The following is a 23296-nucleotide window of genomic DNA, read 5'->3' on the forward strand; positions in this document are numbered from 1 at the left end:
AATCTTGATTTAAAAATTGCCACACATGGAGTCTCCACCACAATCTTTGATAAGTTCCAATGATTAATTACCCTCACCATTTAACTATTTTCATCTTATTTCTAGTCTGAATCTGTCTTGCTTCAACTTCAAGCCACTGGATCTTGCCCTTAGCACTGCAGCTGCATTGAAGGGGGGATCTCACAGGATAATAAGAAAGTGGGGAGGAATGATGGAGTTAGAATAAAGCTTTCAAATGGATCGACTTTTTCAAACTTGTGTTCATGATATTTAAGATGTAATTTGTTCCAACTGGCAGGCCTGCAGCTCAGATCATTAGGGGCTATATGAAATAATTATCATTTCAAGCTGACTTAAAATACAGTGTTAATTACATTTTCAAACAAGAAATACTCCCCCACTCCCCGTTTTGGGATTTTGTTGTAAGTACAAGTTTTACAATTTTTAGCAAAATCTTAGCAATTCACCTTTGAACACCTCTACTGGGGATTTAGCTTTCTGTAGCAAATGCGGAACAGATAGCTCAAGACTCTTGTTCTTCACTAGTTCACATTTTTCCTTAATTATTGTACATTAAATAGGGTTAGACTTAAAAACAAACTGACATTTATATTTTTATTAAGGAGTATGATGGGTAGTACATAGTAGGCAGGACATTGAGTCAAGACAGAGTATATTACACTGATATCATGAAAGTATATGTTGTGACTCATTCAATTACATTAGTATTCATCCTTCCAGTATTTTATTTTCTCGAGGTTACAGATTTCATTATTTTTGAGTTCCTTTAGTGGAAGCAACATTTTTCTTCTTACACTCACAAGCCTTGGAAACAATATTTTTCCTGTGTACTGGTGGGTATATCCATGTATTATATATAAGGCTACGATTATGTTACAGAGGTCACGGAATCCGTGACTTCCAGCAACCTCCGTGACATTGGGGGCCCCCAGCTGACTAGCCCTGTAATGTGAAAAACTGCTGACCGCATGCGCTAGTAACAGTAACATCTGCTGAAGCCAGCAGCGGGGGACCCCTGCAGCAGCCCAGACACAGGAGCTACTCAGTGGCCACGAGCAGCCACCCCCACCCCCGCAGCTCCCAGCGTCCGGCCACAGCAGAGGGACTCCGGAGCTGCTCAGTGGCATCTGGAAGGTCCCCCTACTGCTCCCCAACCGGCGGTGGTCAGGAACCCTTCCCTGCTCCATCTTTGCAGTTGGGGGAGGGGCAGGGTGCTGGACCCTCTTCCCTCCCCATTTTAGTAAACAATTTTACAAAACCTTTTGTAGTGGTAAACACCCATTTTTTTCATGGTTTGTGTGTATAAAAAGATCTTCTGTACTTTCCACAGTATGCATCCGATGAAGTGAGCTGTAGCTCACGAAAGCTTATGCTCAAATAAATTGGTTAGTCTCTAAGGTGCCACAAGTACTCCTTTTCTTTTTGCGAATACAGACTAACACGGCTGTTATTCTGAAACCAGCCTTAATTATGTATTAGGCACCTTTTAGCATTTTTACACAAGCATTTTCTCTGTCATGTGGGAGTTTGAGAAAGAGAGGTGCTCTTGCATTAATGGAAAGCTGCCAGAGGAGTCTTCTGTTCCCATAGCACAGAATGGTTGATCTCTAGGATCATGCTGATTTTTCACTTAATATGGAGAAATCACTTATTTCCTTCTCTTTTCTCAGAGAGAAGAATTAAATTACTCTTTTCTGATGGTATCATTTATGTAGATGCGACTATAAACTTTATCATCATTTACAATTAAAAGTGACAGGTTTCAGAGTAGCAGCTGTGTTAGTCTGCATCCGCAAAAAGAAAAGGACTTGTGGCACCCTTTTCTTTTTAATTAAAAGTGAAAAGCTTTTGAGTTCAGTACTGGGATATTCCAATGAGAATTCATCATAGAATCAGAGAAATTAGATGGAAAAAGACCTACTATTTATTTCCATGTCCACAGGTGCCACCCCCGCAGCTCCCATTGGATGTGGTTCATGGCCTGTGGGAGCTGCGGAGCCAGTGCTTGGGGCGAGGCAGAGGCAGCGCACAGCCACCTGCTGCCCCTCCACCTAGGAGCAGCAGGGACAGGTCGCCGATTGAGGGGAGCCACCGGAAGTGAGCGCCCCCCCAGATCCGGCACCCTGAAACACCACCTGCTCCCCAACCTCCTGCTCTGAGCCCCCTTCTGCACCCAAACTCCCTCCCAGAGCTCGTACCGCCTCCTGTGCCCCAACCCCGCACCCACTCCCGCACCCAAACTCTTCCTCCCTCTTAAGTGGAATTTCCCTCCCCCTCCTTCCCCCAACATGTCGGGTAAAAAAGCTTTTACTGTAGTTTCCACCATCACCAAGGTGCCCCAGTGTGTGGAACAGAGCAGTAAATAGATATGGGCAGTTTTCTCAAGCTTAAACCTAGAAAAGACAGAATGAAAGTCGAAGGAGGGGAAAACCTTAACCTCAACTACGATCAGTGGTATTGGACTACAGATTGCCACAGTGGCTTGAAACCTTGTGGTCAAACTGGACTCATTACTGCTCCTGGACGTGCCATTATCATAGTGACCAGGAATTTCTCCTCCTCTCTCACTAACAAACTTGCATCATTCTCCCTCAGATGAGAACCTAGCCATGGTGATCCATGCTTTTGCCTCCTTCAAGTTAGGTGACTGCACCTCACTTAACATGGACTAAACACAGCTTCCACAAGAAAGCAGAAGACTTACAACCTGCTTTATATTCCACAAAGATCAATTCTGCTGGTTGTCAATTCACTCCAGAAGGGAATTCCTGCACCTGATTCCAATCTGCAGTCCCCTTGAATGACTGCAGCCTGGCTCCCTCAGAGGTCACCTTACCTTCTGCAACTCTCCAAGATATCTATGCTCCGTGGGGACAATGCTGCTGCAGAGACCTCGTTTTAGACCCTCAAGTGCGGGAGCCAGAGTCTTCTCAATAGCAGGACCCTAGCTCTCGTGTAGGAAGAGCCATACTAAGCCCAAGCCTGGCTAGGTCTGAAATGAAGTTTAAGATGCACCTTTTCCATTTTCTTTTTTCTCCGGGAATCATTCCTACTTAATGAATTTTAAAAATAAAGTTGAACATACATATTTGTACTCTCCTGTCGCATGGAGGAATGTAGAGAGAAAACACTAGTTGCACTAGTTTCTTTGGCTACTTCTTTGCTTTGTTCAACACTAAGACCCTGATCTAGCAAATCACTTAAATATGTACTGAACTTGAAGCATGTGAATAGTCCCATTGGCTCCAAAGGCAGTGTATTCCTCATTTGCTTGAGTGTTTTGCTGGATTGTGGCCTTAAATGCCTAGGTAATCGGTTCCGTATACATGCAATATTGGCTGAAACTTGTTTTTTTGAATTGCCATCCTTTATATTGTAATCTAGGAAATGGCTGTACTTATAAACTGCTGCAATTACATGTTCTAGACAGGTTTCAGAGGAACAGCCGTGTTAGTCTGTATTCGCAAAAAGAAAAGGAGTACTTGTGGCACCTTAGAGACTAACCAATTTATTTGAGCATGAGCTTTCGTGAGCTACAGCTCACTTCATCAGATGTTAGACACTGGCATATGATTTGACCTGATTATTTGGGCTTTGAAAGTTGGGGAAACTTCTGAACAGACTGGGTTAATTCCCAGAGCTCAATATGCTATTGCATAATTTTAGAAATCAACTCCAAAAATGGTATTTTGAAAGATTCCAGTTAGAAATGCTGCACAGTAGAGTGAGTCATTCAGTTTTTCAATAGGCAGATTGTATCTCTGCACTGACTTCTTTACATAAATTATAGAGATTTTATAACCCAATACAAGAAGGAGATCTACAAGAGCTAGGAGTGTTTTTTTGTTTTTTCCCTATGATTTCATTTTTAAAAAATCTTTGGGTTTCTGTTTCTTTTGATGGCAGGAGACTGATTAGGGAGATCATCACTTGGTGTACCCATTTAACACTCTTTGACCTTATGTTTCTGCTGTCATGAGAATATTCCCTTAAATGGCTAACCAGTATTAAACTAACATAAGCAGCCCACCAGAGTGAAGAAGGCAAGATAGAAAAACAACAGACATATCTCAGGCATTAAGGACCAAGTTGAGATTATGTCTAGATCAATGTAAGGAGACTCTCAATTCCTACTTGATTTCCCCCTTGATCCAGGGGACAAGCAATCTGTGGCTCTTCACCAGTAGCAGATTACTTCCATCTCCAGTCTGCAACTTTGCCTGTATCAACTCACTTGCACTGGCCGGCATGTTGGGAAGTGGAACCAAGAATCCAGCCACTACTTACTCCTCTCTGCTCACCATCATGCAGGAGAAATAGCACCTCTTCTGAGCCAGCTTCACACATGCACCCAGAGAAGCAAGCACAGACTGCACAGAGTAGAGGGGGTGTGGGGTAGGGGATAGAGAAAGGTCTTATGCCTCCTTATTCCCTTGTGTGGCAGCATAAGAGGAAGGCACTATCAATGCTCATTGAAGTCAGTGGGAGTCTTTCTGCTGACTTCAGTGTGCACTGAATTCATGCCTATGTTTGCATGAGGTATGTAGTTTGGGCATTCCTGCTGTTGTGTGCTCAGCACTGAATTTGTGTGAATATTAATTGATGTACATTTTTGTCTTCCATTTTGACATACTTCAGTGAAAATTAACAATAATACATAGCACTTATGCAATACTTTTTATCTTCTAAGTACTATGCCTCATCACCCCTGGGAGGTGGGTGTACAAGTAATATCAGATTACAGATGTGGAAATTGAGGCAGAGAGGTTAACAGAGTTGCCTAAGGTGTCAGAGAGAATCTGTAGGAGATCTGGGATTAGAACTTGTGTTTTTTGGCTTTCCACCTTGCTTAGACCTCTCAGTCAGACCTTTCTCTAACCCAAAGGTTCTCAAACTGGGGCTTGGGGTCCCTCAGGGGGTCGAGAGGTTATTACATGGGGGGTCGTGAGCTGTCAGCCTCCACCCCAAACTCTGCTTTGCCTCCAGCATTTATAATGGTGTTAAATATATAAACAAGTGTTCTTAATTTATAAGGGGGGTTGCACTCAAAGGCTTACTATGTGAAAGCGTTCACTGGTACAAAAGTTTGAGAACCACTGCTCTAACCCTAGTACATAAATAACTGTGAAAATTCATTAAAAAAAACAAACACTAATTGACTGAGGCTGTATCTACACGGTGAGCTAGGAGTGTGATTCCCCTGCTCGTGTCCTCACACTCATGCTGGCTTGAGGAGTGCTAGCACAAGTCTGAATAGCAATGTAGCCATGGCGGCATGGGCACCAGCAGCAGCCGTGGAGGCATGGCTGAGGTGTGCTGGGTACAGACGTGTGCTAGGTACTTGGCACTGCTCAGCTGTTCTGCCGTTGCCTGTGCTACCATGGCTGCACTACTGTTGATAATCGTGCTAGCTCTCATTGAGCTACTGCGACTCTGTGGGTAATCCCACCCAACTCGTGGTGTAGTTTTACCCTGAGTGTGTGACCTTACCAGTTCCGAGCCTCAGTTGTTCGGTCTGTAAAATGATATCTATGGATATGATACAGGTGGTAACTATTATCCTTCACCAACTTACGATTCAACATGAAATAATGGGCAGAACATTGCATCAAGAGGGAAGTAAGTAATTTCATTGTGTTTTATAGCTGTTCAAATATAAAACGTGTTCAGTAACGTTATTTTTTTATTGTCACAGCATTGTTAAGGGAGTGGGAACATGGTGAATTTTATTTGCTGAAGAATAAGAAACAAGGTCTTATTTTTCTAAAATTAAATACGATGTTAACACTGCTGTCTATTCCGAGAGCCATATATAGAGTTTTTGAAACCAGGTAACAGTGTTGATTTTCCTTTTGCAACACAGTGAAAGTTCTGTGTTCCTCAGAAGAAGCTAGTTGCTAGGATACTTGTCCTTCATCCTCTTGTGGGGCCAGTGTTCTATCTGTCTATGCTAATGAGTTTAAGGAATTGTGATATGTCTTTAAAACTGTGCCAGAAAAACCACCTCCCCTTTTTTCTTGTTTTATTTTGCCCAATGCTTTCTGACCATGAGTTTGAAAACTTAGATCTTTAGAACTTAGGTCTTTCTGAAGTAAAGAATGAGGCAGAGTCAGATGCAAGTATAGAAAGTTTACTAACGTGTCCTAAGCTTTTTGGGTTTGCTGAGATTGTTTTCTACTTCGAACTAAACCCTGTTTCTTTATGTTGCTATACCTGAGAGGAGATGATGTTTTGATCATCATGTCTTGGATTTAAACTCCCAGTCCAGGCTTTAAATGGCCTGAAATGGAATTCAGAGGAACAGCCGTGTTAGTCTGTATTCGCAAAAAGAAAAGGAGAACTTGTGGCACCTTAGAGACTAACCAATTTATTTGAGCATGAGCTTTCGTGAGCTACAGCTCACTTCATCAGATGTATGAAGTGAGCTGTAGCTCACGAAAGCTCATGCTCAGATAAATTGGTTAGTCTCTAAGGTGCCACAAGTTCTCCTTTTCTTTTTGAAATGGAATTGTTTCACAAACTACTTCTCTGTGATCAGAAGAGACCTTAACAGCTATAATCCTTACGGTATGTTTATACTGCACCTGGGAGCATGCTTCCCAGCCCAGGTAGACAGACATGCACTAGCTCTACTCAAGCTGGCGTGCTAAGAACAGCAGCGTGGGTGTTGTGGCACAGGTTGTGGTATGGGCTAACTACACGAGTTCACACCCAGGCTATTGGGCAGCTTTATGCTCATGCCACTGCCCATGCTGCATTGTCCACTCTGCTATTTTTAGCAGGTTAGCTCTAGCAGAGCTAGCCCACGTCGGTCTACCTCTGGGGTTCTCAAACTTTTGTACCAGTGACCCCTTTCACATAAGTGCGACTCCTCCCCTTATAAATTAAAAACACTTTTTAATATATTTAACACCATTATAAATGCTGGCGGCAAAGCGGGATTCCGGGTGGAGGCTGACAGCTCGAGGCAAAGCGGGATTCCGGGTGGAGGCTGACAGCTTGCGACCCCACCATGTAATAACCTCGCAACCCCCTGAGGGGTCCCGACTCCCAGTATGAGAACCCTTGGTCTACCTGAACTGAGAAGCATGCGGCTAGCTGCAGTGTAGACATACCCTTAGGGACTTCAGTTCTGACCATTCTAGGGGCCAAACATATATGACCTTCCTGTAGTCACCTTTCAGATTTTAGAATGGCTGTGTATGTTCCAACTTCCCTCAGAGAGCTCAGGTAAGACTTGCCTCTCCTTTTCTCAGTATCATTCCCACAAAAAACTGCTTTTAAGACAGCAAATCAGTCAAGGAATATGTCATGTTTTCTTGGCACAATGCTATGCCAGGGAAGAATACAGTCTTTGGTCTGATTGCATATTTTTGTAATTGTGGTGGTGTTCAGATACCACAGTGGGAGGTGGATTATTGACCGTTGTGGGATCTCATGTTGTGGAGGTGCTTGAGGAAGAAATTGTTTGGCGTAAAAAAGATTTTGGGCCCAAATCCTGCAAACATGTAGGCACACGTATAGTTGACTTATGAGATGAGTCTGTGACCATTCTCAGGCTACGCAGGGCTGTGAGTCATCTTGTTACTGCCTGCCTCCAGCGTGAGGGAGTCTTGCTTGTGGTAACTGGGTCAGTTCCCTAATGCCAGCCAGTCAGGCACTCTCCTCCGGGCTACGCCAGCCCTGTCTTTGTCTTGCAGGTTAACAGGAGTTGTGCCTCAGTCCCCAACTCCCTTGAAGCGTTTCCCTGATTCAGAAATCCCAGATCCTTTGCACCCAATGGAGCACTGTACCTCCCATTACCAGTTTCACCTTAAACCCCATGCTCCTGTATAGCATACCACACTTGTGAGTACTTATGATAAAACAAAAGAAGGTTTATTTAAGAAAGAATAGAGATTCAACTAGAAACTAGAGAATGTGATGAAAACAAAAGGTTATAATACAAAACAAAATAACAAAACTTAAACTAGGGTCTACACTTACTAAGAGTTGCCTTTCTTAACTGATAAAGTATTTTTTCCTCCCAGAGTTCAGTCTCTTGCAGAGTTGGCTGGCTTTACAGGAACTTTACAGGAGCTTTCATGAAAACACCCCTGCTCCGAGATGTTGTCTCAGTGAATGGATTCAGAGTGCCTCTCCCCGCTCGGTGTTATACTGAAACAGTCTTTTGTCTCTATTAATAGACAGAGAGATTCCCTGTCTGATGTAATATTCAATTTTTTTTAACTTCCAAGTGGTTTTGATTGTTTGCGGTTGTCCATTGGTTTTGGAATGGAGCAAGGCTTGACAGTTATGCTTTGCACAACATTATCGGCTAACTAGGGAGGTGTGACAGTTCCTTTCTGCTTGAATGGGCCATCCCTGAGACATATTATCCACTAACTTTTACTGCAAGGTCATAAAGCATATTTTCAGAATAGTTACATTGTTCTTTCAGTATTACCTATTATAGCCCCTAGGGCTAGCTTGCCTTTATTAAAATATGCCTTTATTATACTCTGCAGTAATGCAAGGAACCTACAGGCCTATATCCTGTAAGACATTGGCTTCAGCAGTTAGCACAAGGCTTGAGACCTATGGACTTTGGCACAGATAAACAGCCCAGTGGTAACCCCTAAGTTTTGAGGAACTGGCAGTAGAGTGTAAGGGGGAATTTTGTCCGTAATGACATCAGCCAACCACAGAAACATGAGCTAACACCAGATTTTGGAAACTTTTGAAAAGAACATCCAACCACAAGACTGCCATGGCAACGAATTGACATATATGATAAGAAGTTGAGATAATTAATAAACTCACCAGAAGAGAAGGGCACCTCAACATTAGTAAATTGGGGAAATACAAATAAGGAAGAGAGGGAATACCCTTACTGAATATGCATTAAGCGTAGTGGTGTCAGCGTAAGATATGAAAAGTTATATTCCAGCCCAGGGGCAGTAGGGGAGAGAGATGTAGTCCTTGGGATGTGCCACATGATGGCCACTGGTGATGAGGGGGAAGGTGACGGCGATGAAGAAGATGATAGCTAACTTTTCAGGTTGTTCTGCAAGGGGATGGTGTGAGTATATGGCTGTGCAGATGTACATTCTGTAGTATCTGTCTACCTTACTGAGTTTGAGTGCTTGTGACTGAGCTAAATGTATTAATAAACTATTAATAAATAGAGAGGAGTTCCTATAGTGTGAGTGTTGCAACTGTGCAGATGAGGGTTCCCGACTGTGGAATAATTTGAATAATACTGGGCCTGATCTTGGGACAGGAACCTGTAAACCCTCAAAGTGATAACTGGGAATTCTTAAGTAATCAATATAATTATTACATAATCTATAGATCAGGCTACACCATACATACATCTCGCAATGACTGAGTCCTGATTAAGTCACAAGCTGTCTGTAGATACCTTACATGTCATTCCTTATTGATACATATCCTGTAAGATGTGTTATGTGTAATGAGTTTGTCGGGCCTGACATGAGAGTTGATTGCAGGCGGGGGGGGTTCTGTGTCATGGAGTCCCAGTAAGCTCACTAGAGTTTGTGCATGTGAGTAAAGTTATGCTTGCGTTGGCAGAATCAGACCCTTAGTTATATAGCTATATAGACCTGATAACTCTCTGAAATGGTACCAAAATGTTATCTTCTGTAATGGAATAAAAATGCACGGGAAACTAAAGAGGTGAAAAAAGCAACATTTAAATTATAGTAAGAGGCCAAAAAATATTGGAAAGCTAGGGAAACATCTCAGTGTGCAGCATGAGTCAAAACGCTCAGACTTGATCCCAATGAAATTAATGGCAAAACTGCTACTGTCCTCAGTGGGGAAGAATCAGTCCCAAAGTTTGCACAGAAGACATCACCAGAACCATAAAATTTAGGAATCTTAATTGTCTACATCTGACATACACTTTATATTCCACTAAAATGCTCTATTCTGGGAGCAGATGGAATCTCAGCTGGTCGGGCTGAGATGCTGCCCAGTTTTGTTCCTGTCTAAAGTACAACACAACACGTGTCCAAAGGTTCTGGCCACCATCAGAGACGTGGTACTGAACTAGATAAACTTTGGGTCTGATCCAGCAGGTCAATTAATTTGTTCTTGTATTCCTAAGAATGCTCACTATGCCAACCATGGCACTGGTGAAAAATCAGTTTTTTTCTTATCACTGCTCCAGAGTGAATTATCTGAGTGACTAGGGGTCCTATAAAGGCAGCAGCCAGTCAGGCAGCGGCACAGACAGCTGCAGCGGCACAGGAGCTAGCAAACAGAGCTGTAAACAGGGGAGTTTGAGTGGGAGTTCTGTTGGAGGAGAAGGTATTTGTGTTTGTTTGGTTTTGTATTGGTAGTATCTGTATGTGTAGAGGCTTGTAGGGGCTTTGTGCTGGGAGAGAAGCTGAGCCCTGATTAGGGGGCGGGGCTTCACTGACTAGGGGTCCTATAAAGGCAGCAGCCAGTCAGGCAGCGGCACAGGAGCTAGCAAACAGAGCTGTAAACAGGGGAGTTTGAGTGGGAGTTTGTAAGGGGAGTTTGTCTTGTGGTGCTTGTGTGGGGTTTGTTTTTGCTGTGGGTGGTGGTGTTTGGGTGTGGTTTGTGTTTCCCTGATTAACAGGATTTAGGTGGAAAGGCTATGACAGATTCAGAGGTGGCAGTGGGAGTGACCCATGTAGCAGATGACACAATGAAGATGACTGGATGTGGAAGCTGTGGCATGTACATGATCCTGGAGGGGGCACCTGGTAAGAGTTTTGTCTGCATGAAATGCCGTCTGATAGAGCTGATGGAGGAAAAGATCAGAGGTTTGGAGATGCAGGTGGAAAGTCTGGTAGAGTTTAGGAAGGGGTTTGAGCAGATTATGGAGCAAAGACATGAGGTATCTGAAGGGAAAAGCTCAGACTTGCAGATGGAAGCAGGACTAGGGAATTCTGAGGGGAGACTGGGTGAGGAAAGTGGTCAGTGGAAGCATGTGACTAAAAGAACTAGGCAGAGGAAAAGACGGGCTAGTGAAGGAGAAATAGAGCTTCAGAATAGGTTTGCAGAGTTGGAAAATGACGAAGGGGCTCAGCAGGTAGTCACTGAAGGTGACAGGGCAAGGAAGAAGAGAAGAGCGGTTAGTCCTATAGGAAAAGGGGAAGAGTTAATGGAGATTACACCAAATATGAGCCCCAGGAGGATACAGGATGGGTTAAAAAGGATTACAAGGGAGAATGGGAATGGAAAGAACTTGCAGCCAGAGGGAACAGGGGATAGACTGGAGAATAGCACCGTCACTAGGAAAAGGCAGGTCTATGTGATTGGGGACTCTTTACTGAGAAGAATAGATAGGCCTGTAACCAGAGCTGATCCAGAAAATAGGAGGGTGTGCTGTCTTCCAGGTGCTAAGATACGGGATGTAGACCTGAGGTTGAAAAGGATTCTAAAGGGAGCGGGAAAGAATCCCCTAATTATCCTTCATGTGGGAACAAATGATACGGCTAGATTCTCGCTGGAAAGTATTAAGGGAGACTATGCTAGGTTGGGGAGGACGCTTAAGGAAATTGAGGCTCAGGTGATCTTTAGTGGGATTCTGCCTGTTCCTAGAGAAGGGCAACAAAGGTGTGACAAGATTATGACTATCAATAGATGGCTTAGGCAGTGGTGCTATAAGGAGGGCTTTGGGATGTATGGTCATTGGGAGGCATTCATGGATAGAGGACAGTTCTCTCGGGATGGACTTCATCTGAGTAGGGAAGGAAATAGACTTCTAGGATGGAGGTTGGCACAACTGATTAAGAGAGCTTTAAACTAGGAATTTGGGGGAGATGGTTGGGAGATGTCCAGGTAATCTCCACGCCAGAATTTAGCATAGAGTGGAAAGAAAATGAAGTAAGAGTGGATACAGCTGTAGGTAGGAGGAAGGGCAGTGTAGATACAAGTCTAATAGGTTATACTGGTAGTAAAATAACCGTGCCTAATAGGGTACAGAATGTGAGTGAGGCCAAACAGCAAAAATTAAGATGTTTGTACACCAATGCAAGGAGCCTAGGTAATAAAATGGAGGAACTAGAGTTACTGGTGCAGGAAGTGAAACCAGATATTATAGGTATAACAGAGACCTGGTGGAATAGTAGTCATGACTGGGCTACAGGTATTGAAGGGTATGTGCTGTTTAGGAAAGACAGAAATAAAGGTAAAGGTGGTGGAGTAGCACTGTATATCAATGATGAGATAGAATGTAAAGAAATAAGAAGCGATGAAATGGATATGACCGAGTCTGTCTGGGCAACAATTAAATTGGGGAAGAAAACTATTAGAGCCTCCCCTGGGATAGTGCTTGGGGTGTGCTATAGACCGCCGGGATCTAATTTGGATATGGATAGAGCCCTTTTTAATGTTTTTAATAAAGTAAATACTAATGGAAACTGTGTGATCATGGGAGACTTTAACTTCCCAGATATAGACTGGAGGACGAGTGCTAGTAATAATAATAGGGCTCAGATTTTCCTAGATGCGATAGCTGATGGATTCCTTCAGCAAGTAGTTGCTGAACCGACTAGAGGGGATGCCATTTTAGATTTGGTCTTGGTGAGTAATGAGGACCTCATAGAGGAAATGGTTGTAGGGGATAATCTTGGCTCAAGTGATCATGAGCTAATTCAGTTCAAACTGAATGGAAGGATTAACAAAAATAAATCTGCAACTAGGGTTTTTGATTTCAAAAGGGCTGACTTTCAAAAATTAAGGAAATTAGTTAGGGAAGTGGATTGGACTGAAGAATTTATGGGTTTAAAGGTAGAGGAGGCCTGGGATTATTTTAAATTAAAGCTGCAGAAGCTATTGGAAGCCTGCATCCCAAGAAAGGGGAAAAAATTCATAGGCAGGAGTTGTAGACCAAGCTGGATGAGCAAGCATCTTAGAGAGGTAATTAAGAAAAAGCAGAAAGCATATAGGGAGTGGAAGAAGGGAGGGATCAGTAAGGAAAGCTACCTTATTGAGGTCAGAATATGTAGAGATAAAGTGAGACAGGCTAAAAGTCAAGTAGAGTTGGACCTTGCAAAGGGAATTAAAACCAATAGTAAAAGGTTCTATAGTCATATAAATAGGAAGAAAACAAAGAAAGAAGAAGTGGGACCGCTAAAAACTGAGGATGGAGTGGAGGTCAAGGATAATCTAGGCATGGCCCAATATCTAAACAAATACTTTGCCTCAGTCTTTAATAAGACTAAAGAGGATCTTAGGGATAATGGTAGCATGATAAATGGGAATGAGGATATGGAGGTAGACATCACCATATCTGAGGTAGAAGCGAAACTCAAACAGCTTAATGGGACTAAATCGGGGGGCCCAGATAATCTTCATCCAAGAATATTAAAAGAATTGGCACAAGAAATTGCAAGCCCATTAGCAAGAATTTTTAATGAATCTGTAAACTCAGGGGTTGTACCGTATGATTGGAGAATTGCTAACATAGTTCCTATTTTTAAGAAAGGGGAAAAAAGTGATCCAAGTAATTATAGGCCTGTTAGTTTGACATCTGTAGTATGCAAGGTCTTGGAAAAAATTTTGAAGGAGAAGGTAGTTAAGGACATTGAAGTCAATGGTAAATGGGACAAATTACAACATGGTTTTACAAAAGGTAGATCGTGCCAAACCAACCTGATCTCCTTCTTTGAGAGAGTAACAGATTTTTTAGATAAAGGAAACGCAGTGGATCTAATTTACTTAGATTTTAGTAAGGCGTTTGATACTGTGCCACATGGGGAATTATTAGTTAAATTGGATAAGATGGGCATCAATAGGAAAATTGAAAGGTGGATAGGGAATTGGTTAAAGGGGAGACTACAACGGGTCCTACTGAAAGGTGAACTGTCAAGTTGGAGGGAGGTTACCAGTGGAGTTCCTCAAGGATCGGTTTTGGGACCAATCTTATTTAATCTTTTTATTACTGACCTGGGCACAAAAAGTGGGAATGTGCTAATAAAGTTTGCAGATGATACAAAGCTGGGAGGTATTGCTAATTTAGAGAAGGACAGGGATACCCTACAGGAGGATCTGGATGACCTTGTAAACTGGAGTAATAGGAATAGGATGAAATTTAATAGTGAGAAGTGTAAGGTCATGCATTTAGGGATTAATAACAAGAATTTTAGTTATAAGCTAGGGACGCATCAACTAGAAGTAACGGAGGAGGAAAAGGACCTTGGAGTATTGGTTGATCATAGGATGACTATGAGCTGCCAATGTGATATGGCTGTGAAAAAAGCTAATGTCATCTTGGGATGCATCAGGAGAGGTATTTCCAGTAGGGATAAGGAGGTTTTAGTACCATTATATAAGGCACTGGTGAGACCTCACCTGGAATACTGTGTGCAGTTCTGGTCTCCCATGTTTAAGAAGGATGAATTCAAACTGGAACAGGTACAGAGAAGGGCTACTAGGATGATCCGAGGAATGGAAAACTTGTCTTATGAAAGGAGACTCAGGGAGCTTGGCTTGTTTAGCCTAACTAAAAGAAGGTTGAGGGGAGATATGATTGCTCTCTATAAATATATTAGAGGGATAAATACCAGAGAGGGAGAGGAATTATTTAAACTCAGTACCAATGTGGACACAAGAACAAATGGATATAAACTGGCCACTAGGAAATTTAGATTAGAAATTAGACGAAGGTTTCTAACCATCAGAGGAGTGAAGTTTTGGAATAGCCTTCCGAGGGAAGTAGTGGGGGCAAAAGATCTATCTTGCTTTAAGATTAAACTCGATAAGTTTATGGAGGAGATGGTATGATGGGATAACATGGTTTTCGTAATTAAATATTCATGCTAAATAGGCCCAATGGCCTGTGATGGGTTTTTAGATGGGGTAAGATCCAAGTTACCCGGGAAGGAATTTTCTGTAGTATCTGGCTGATGAATCTTGCCCATATGCTCAGGGTTTAGCTGATCGCCATATTTGGGGTCGGGAAGGAATTTTCCTCCAGGGCAGATTGGAAGGCCCTGGAGGTTTTTCGCCTTCCTCTGTAGCATGGGGCACGGGTCACTTGCTGGAGGATTCTCTGCTCCTTGAGGTCTTCAAACTACAATTTGGGGACTTCAATAGCACAGATATAGATGTGAGGTCTTTTTTAGGAGTGGTGGGTGAAATTCTGTGGCCTGCATTGTGCAGGAGGTCAGACTAGATGATCATAATGGTCCCTTCTGGCCTAAATATCTATGAATCTATGAATCTATGAATCTTTTCTCAGTCCAAGTTATGGACTTACAGTAATGTGTGTTAATTTACCATAGGCACAGTCTTTGAAAAGCTCCAGCACTTGAATATCTAGTATCTAAACCATTTAATTACCTTTCATAACAAATTTTAAAACAGTGTTGCCTTATAAATTGCAGCAGTCTAAAAACACAGTTTACCTCGCCATGTCCTGTCATTTTAAAAAGAAATGAAAGATTGCACAGGGAGTTTGAAATGCAAGCTTGAAAGGAGAAGGAAGAACTATCGGACTTAGACCAGTGTTTCTATTGGGTGGGGCGAGGAGGAGAGAATCTCATAATAAAGGTGTTGAGACTGATCTTTTAACTTTCAGCCTCTCCAAGTTTTTATAGTGACATTTTTACAGCATTTTTTGTAATACAATGAATTGATGACAATTAGAACCTCTTAGGTTTTTTCCTTTATAAAATATGCTATGGTACAGAGCAGAACATTATAAGCAAAGATATCATGTTAGTACAGATTTTTATAATTGACTTCCTTGCTTGCTCTCACTTTTCTCCTTCCCACCAATTACTGAAGATTGTTCACTTAAAATTTCTCTGTACCTTAGTTTATCCTATTGGGAAATGGGTAATGTAGCTGCACCAGTATTTTCCCCCTTGTGGTACACTCCAGGGGCTTCCTCAGGTTTCTGTCCATTTATCCTGTCTCTAGATGGGGACTATTCTCTCACTCCTCCTGACTGGGCTGCACAGCCTCCTGCCTTACACTGTGATTTCCCGAGCAAACCAATTTGCCTAAAAGCCAGTGCCAGTGTTCCCCCCGCCCTCTCAGTGTGTGTGTTTGTGGGTTGTGAACAGTGTATTGCCAGCAGTCACAAGTAACCACACAGCTCTTCCTCAGCAAAATACATTTATGCTTAAGATTAAAAAAAAAAGATGAAAGAAAAAAAAAAAACCCCAGAGCCTGAAAACTTCTTCACAAGATGTAAATCTTCATCCAACAGTGATGCGCCAATAGTATGTAACCAATTTACAGTCTAAAGCAGTGATCGGCTTAGAGATGTGGTCATCGGTTTTTCTTTCTTATATTTCCTGAAAACAGTGTCTGAACCTGTGCCAAAATATCCATATTTGCTGAAAAGACAAGGGGCTGATCTTATGGCCTTAGACTTGAATAAAAGGAAACACCTGGTTGCTGAAGTGCTATGTTTAAATGTCAGAGTTCAGCTACGTGTTAGGGAGATTGCTTTGACTGATTTTACATTGCTGTGGTGTAAACAGAAGTTACATGGAAACCTCTACAATAGGATAAAACCATATTGGGTTTTATTTATGACTGTACAGAAAATGACATATTACACAATTTTAAAGTATTGATTACAAAATGAAATGCATCTTGGGTTCAGGTTAGTGGGTAATTATCTTAGCAGCAGCACCACACATCTCATTGCGGGTCATCTGATGGTTTGGTTTTTTTTACTTCTCCAGTGCTGTTTCTAAGTAAGGTATGGAAAGCCACATGAAAAATGTTATTTGTAATCATGCACTATTGTTCAGAGTTTCTCAGCAAAATAAGATGGCCATCTCAGAATCTTTTGGGAGGGCGTTAATCTTGCCAAGGAAAACAATACTTTCTGGAAGTTCACATATGTTGTGAAAGGAGGAAGTAGGCTGGTACTGATTTAATTTGTAACCTGGTACCACAGGGCATCCTTATGATTATCTTGGTGCATTCTTTTTAGAAATGAAGTTGCCACAGCAGGAAATACGCCATTCTGTGACGCTTCCTGTGGACCTCCGGGAAAAGTTCATTTTCCAAAAATGTAGCCTTTTTAAATGCTCTGTTCTAATTGTTTAATTTAAACAGCAATAGTTGCTTATTGTAATCACATATAACAGTGGAAAGCCATCTACTGTCTGCATGGTTCTACATAATTGTTTTACAGTACCTAATTCTCCTATATTACATGCAAAAGGCTCTATTCCTGCACTTGGTGAAGTCTTGGGGGTGTGGAAGGGAAATGAATGAAAAATGTACAACTCTCGACTTTGTATTACAAATGTCTAAAAGCTGCTTGTCTTACTTCAGTCCAGGAGAAACCATTGCACCCAAGGCCAAATCCTACAACTCTTTCTGATGCAAGTAGTCCTCACTCCAGTGGGGCCCATTTGTACAAATAAGGGCTAAAGTCTGCTTGTTGCATTGGGCGATTACAAACCTTTTAACATATTGTAATTTTGTTTCTTCCTTTCAAGATTTGAACATGGAGTTCAACCCATCGGATCACCCACGGGCCAGCACAATATTCCTCAGTAAATCTCAAACAGATGGTAGGTTACTGGATTTACTACAGTTTTCTCTTTTCAGATTATTTCTAAACTTTGCATGCAGTAACCTATATTAAGTGGGGGGTTTCGGTTTTGTTTGAATTTTTGCCCACCTTCAGGAGAACAAGACACAACAATGGCAGATTGGTTTGGCTAAATGTAATTGGCCAGGTCCTTAGCTGGTGTTAACTGGAGCTATGCTGATATACACACACTGAGGATCTGGCCCAGTGGCTTATTGTTAGTAATTAATGCACAGTAAGATATGATCCTGTTTCTTTTATGCAAAACAATAAAATCTAAGTTGACTTCAAAGTGATCCTTACCTGTGAAAGGACTACAGGATCAGGCCCATAGTTATCGCTATGCTCTCTAATTTATTTGAATCCTAACCTATTGAATTAATTTAAGTGTCAGAAGGTTGTTAAAAGGTGTGGGCCCATCCTGCAAACACCTGTGCACATACAGAAGTTGACACCTGTGAATAGTCTTGTTGAGTAGACCCCATTGGACTACTCACATGCATCAAGTCGTGCACATGAGTGGGTTCATGATTGGGGTTTGTTGGACCAGTCCCACACATTAATTCATACGAGTCACTATGTTGAAATCGTTTGGACCCATGGATATGCAGAGAGATTCACACAGGGCCTGAGGCAAAGCCCGCTGAAGTCAATGACAGTCTCTCCATTGACTTCAGGTAGCTTTAGGTCAGACCCATGAATAAATGGTTACAGAACTGAACCCTGTAGCATGTTGACTATTACAAGTTCAAAACATACAGTGGAGCTACAAATACTAATAACGTGTAAAAGAATTAGCTTCTTTAAGTGTAAACCTTTCAGTACAGTTGTCTTTCAGAACTAAACAGAAGGAGCCAGGTTCCCAGCTAATGTACATCCACATAGCTTAGTTGGACCAATGGCAGTTTAGACCAGCTGAGGATGTAGTCTGATGTCTCCCCCAGACAGGTTGAAAACTGTAAATCCCAGTTCACATGAGCCCTTCGATGGGTTTTAAAAACAAATAAAAAATATCCCTTTATTTTTATTGATCAGCATGGTTTGACAGTATCTTTCATTTATCTGGAATTTATTTTATTTATTTTTTTACTTAGAGACAAAAATAACCTGATAGAAATTAAGCCTGTGTTTTTAGAGAGCCTCTTGATGTAATTAGTGGAATGGAAGCCACTTACTTTTGGCTAATTGAATCTACAATGTCTAGCTTGAGTGATGTTAGTGTTTTTGCCAGAAGTAGACGTGAATAATGAATACAAAGCACGTCATTTTCTACCCAAACTTTCCAAGCAGCTTTTCTGTTGTTGTTGTGCATTCTCTGTGCTCCTTGTTCAGGGCATATGAACTCTGTTTTAGACTTACTGAGTAAATGATACTTTACTGAGATTTTTATTCAGCTAAGTGCACATTTGTATTTCAGAAATTCTAGTGACCTCGTTTTTTAGTTGTTTGTTTTCTGGTAGTTTTTGAAAATGTCTACAGAGACGATGCATTTTAGGCCCTGATTCTGCAGTGGGTTATGTGTGGGTACTCTTCTGCCCTTGGAGGCCTACTGATTGCATCTGCAAGATTGGAGCCTTAATTAAAAGGCAGCGTGGTATAATGGGGAGAGGGCAAGAGCCAGGAACTTGTTGCTCTGCCGTTGATTTGCTGTGAGGTTTGGGTATGTCACTTAACCACACACACCACGCCTCATCCTTTCCTGGGCTTGGCAGTCTGTAAATTGGGTATGGTGACACTTCCTTACATCACAATGGTACCATGAGGATTAATTAGTTAGTGTCTGTACAGCATTTTGAAAGTGCAAAGTAATATTTGAATGCTAAATATTGTTCTTAGAGCTGGCTGAAATGGTGAAAATTTTTCACACAGTTATATCTGAAAACATTTGATCAGCTCTAATTATTATAATTCTTTTATTAGTGACTGATTTTTTGTAATTGTAGGTTATGAGAAACTTTAAAAAATGACAATTAATTTACAAAATCTGATTGCTTTCAGCCCAGTTAGTTGTTGAGTTATGCAGCTTCTTCCAGCTTAGAGAAAAGGAAGGAATTTATTATTCTCACAAAACAATATGTCAACCTTGCTGAACTGCCTTAGAAATTTACCAGCTGAGGTATAAAACCTGCTCGTCAACCTTCTGAGTTGATGATAATGAAAAAACAAATGACACCTTACTCGCCTGCCATATGAAACACTGTCCTGAAAATGCTACTGGGTATAGTGCCCAGAACAATCACATTTCAGTGGGCTAAACAGCACCAGTAAGCACTACACCTGGTTGTATTTCAGGCCCATTTAATATATGTATCCGCTCTGTAAGGATAGGAGAAAATATTCAGTAATGTTTCATGATGCCAAACTACAATAACATGGTTTATATAGGGGGTAAGCAGAGTTAGCATAAGATTTGTCAGATTGTGTAGGACTCTGTACAAATGTTCAAGTCATGGTAGTGTACACTGCATCTAAGAACTGAGGCCATTTAAGGCCCAATAAATGTTAATCAAGGTGCCAGATGGTAGGCTCAGAGAACTGCTTATGCAAAAAGTCTTTCATTTTTTATCCCTCCTCTTCACAGGGACTGTTCAAGGTGCTAAGCCTGGTGACAATCCTCCTAGCATGTTAGGAGTACCACCTTTGATATCTTTAAACTTAATTTAGAACGTATTAAAAACAAAAAAAAGCTTAATAGAATCATAGAAGTTTAGGGTTGGAAGAGACCTCAGGAAGTCTAGTCCAACCACCTGCTCAAAGCAGGACCAACCCCAACTAAACCATCCCAGCCAGGGCTTTGTCAAACCAGGCCTTAAAAACCTCTAAGGATGGAGATTCCACCACCTCTCTAGGTGTAACCCATTCCAGGACTTCACCAGCCTCCTAGTGAAATAATGTTTCCTAATATCCAACCTAGACCTCTCCCACGGCAACTTGAGACCTTTGCTCCTTGTTCTGTCATCTGCCACCAAAGAGAACAGCCATGCTCTATCCTCTTTTGAACCACCCTTCAGGTATTTGAAGGCTGCTATCAAATCCTCCCCTCACTCTTCTCTTCTGCAGACTAAACAAGCCAAGTTCCCTCAGACTCTCCTCGTATGTCATGTGACCCAGCCCCCTGATCATTTTTGTTGCCCTCCACTGGGCTCTCTTCTTTCTGTAGTGTGGGGCCCAAAACAGGACGCAATACTCCAGATGTGGCCTCACCAATGCCGAATAGAGGGGAATAATCACTTCCCTCGATCTGCTGGCAGTGCTCCTACTAATGCAGCCCAATATGCTGTTAGCCTTCTTGGCAACAAGGGCACACTGCTGACTCATATCCAGCTTCACATCCATTGTAATCCCCAAGTCCTTTTCTGCAGAACTGCTGCTTAGCCAGTCGGTCCCTAGCCTGTAGCGGTGCATGGAATTCTTCTGTCCTAAGTGCAGGACTTTGCACTTGTCCTTGTTGAATGTCATCAGATTTATTTTGGCCCAATCCTCCAATTTGTCTAGGTCACTCTGGACCCTATCCTACCCTCCATCATATCTACTCTCCTCACAGTTTAGTGTCATCCGTGAATTTGCCGAGGGTGTAATCTATCCCATCATCCAGATGGTTAATAAAGATGTTGAACAAAACTGGCCCCAGGACCAACCCCTGGGGCATTCTGCTTGATACCGGCTACCAGCTAGATATCAAGCTGTTGATCACTACCTGTTGAGCCCAACGATCTAGCCAGCTTCTATCCACTTTATAATCCATTCATCCAATCCATACTTGCTGGCAAGAATACTGTGGGAGACCATATCAAAAGCTTTGCTAAAGTCAAGATATATCACGTCCACTGCTTTCCCCATATCCACAGAGCCAGTTATCTCATCATAGAAGGCAATCAGATTGGTCAGGCATGCTTGTCTTTGATTAATCCATTCAGTAAGGGTCCCACACTTTCCCTGACCTTTTTCTTGTTGCTAACATACGTGTAGAAACCCTTCTCCTTACCCTTCACATTCCTTGCTAGCTGCAACTCCAGTTGTGTTTTGGCCGTCCTGATTACACCCCTGCATGCTTGAGCAATATTTTTATTCTCCTCCCTAGTCATCTGTCCAAGTTTCCACTTCTTGTAAGCTTCCTGGATGGGATGTGTGTTGGACTGGAAACAAAGGGTGTGTGCATGCTGCACACACTGAGTTGAAAGTGGAGGCTGTGGTTAATTCAGGGTTTTTAAAGTCAGCCTCTGCAATAGTGATTTCCCCACCTGTATTAGTTAGGGGAAACTTGATTCATTGCTACTTCAGTGTGTTGGAAATCCCCCTTTTCATTAGTTAGATAGAGCTGCCTCCTTCCTTCACTTCCATTAGGTCCTTACTTACTGTACTAGCATTGCTGACTTTAGCAAGTAATTGGCTTCAAAGGAAACCCCAGTTTATGGGATGAGCAGGAATGAAACCGACTGTGCTCTGTTTTTATAGGTTTCACAGTAACAGCTGTGTTAGTCTGTATTCGCAAAAAGAAAAGGAGTACTTGTGGCACCTTAGAGACTAACCAATTTATTTGAGCATAAGCATCTGATGAAGTGAGCTGTAGCTCACGAAAGCTTATGCTCAAATAAATTGGTTAGTCTCTAAGGTGCCCCAAGTACTCCTTTTCTCTCTGTTTTTATGTAGACCAGCCCTTAGATCAGGACCAGTCAATTCCCTTGTTCCTCTAACAAGAGGAATCGTAGCTGTATTCCTGTTCTAAATTACTTAGGAACTCTCAAAACATGAGAGGCTTTGATCGATGTGTAATTATTAACCCAGGGATATTGCCTTTCATCCTTTTGAGGTCTACCATTAACACTGCTTATGCACATTGCACAAAGGAATACTAAGAGAGCACAATAACAAAAATGTGTTTTTCTCCCCCATTTTAATCCTGCATAATTTATTCATCCTATTGTAGTAAAAATGCAGTTTTAACAATTTGAGTGCGCTTGCAAAAATGAGAACAGGTTATTTTGCCTTGACATTTAAAAAAAATTAAGAAATTTTGGCAGCTCTCCCATCTGTTAGTATGCCTGACAAAATCTACCCAGGATGCAAGTTTTGTAAAAAGTGAAAAAAATGTAATAGAAAAATAAATAGGGACTTAGAGTCTGAACTTCGAAACTGTGATTTCAAGTCTGTTCAGCTTCATTTCATCTTAAACCACCGTTCTTGAAGCCAGATACTACAACTGTAGCTGTCTGCGGTACTATATGCTAGTTAATTAGAATGGGGTCAAGTTCTGTGGTTTGCACAGGAGCACTTTGCACTGCTTACACCACACAAAGTGCCCTTGGGCAGCCGGTGAAGAATTCCCTCTGCACAAGGACTCTGTTGGTGAAAAGCTGGCACAAGTGGCTTTGCCATCTCCTGTACCAGATGTCCTTATTCCTAATGTGAAGGGGGTTTGTTTTGGGTAGAATAGGAAGGAAGTGTGACAGAGTGGAGTTCTGCTGTGCCTGATGCTCCCGGCAAAGGTTTCTTGAGGGATCATACACCTTGCGTCAGTGCTGGGCAGCGCAGAATTAGAGTCCTGCCTGACTCTCTGTGGTCCCCCACTGAGATAATATAAATAATAAATAATAATAAAGCTCAATGAAGTTTACTTTCCTTTGGGAAAAGATGAGGAAAAAGATCAATTTGGGTCTCACAAGGAGAGAGAATCTGCAGAGTGAGGGGTGTGTCTGTGTCCGTCTGTCCAGCATTGGAAGAGGGTAAATGGCA

General features: G+C 42.0%; 1 protein-coding gene across 4 annotated transcripts in view; it reads left to right on the plus strand.

The window, feature by feature from the left end:
• Positions 1-23296, plus strand: part of CCNY (cyclin Y) — a 225661-nt gene that overhangs the window by 129040 nt on the left and 73325 nt on the right. For all 4 annotated transcript variants that reach the window (XM_048837693.2, XM_048837696.2, XM_048837698.2 and 1 more), the window contains one exon: positions 17469-17543. In XM_048837693.2, coding sequence (XP_048693650.1) covers positions 17469-17543 — 75 coding nt within the window. The remainder of the gene's footprint in view (positions 1-17468; positions 17544-23296) is intronic.

Source organism: Caretta caretta, chromosome 2 (genome assembly GCF_965140235.1).
Source record: "Caretta caretta isolate rCarCar2 chromosome 2, rCarCar1.hap1, whole genome shotgun sequence".
In the NCBI taxonomy this organism is placed as follows: Eukaryota; Metazoa; Chordata; order Testudines; family Cheloniidae; genus Caretta; species Caretta caretta.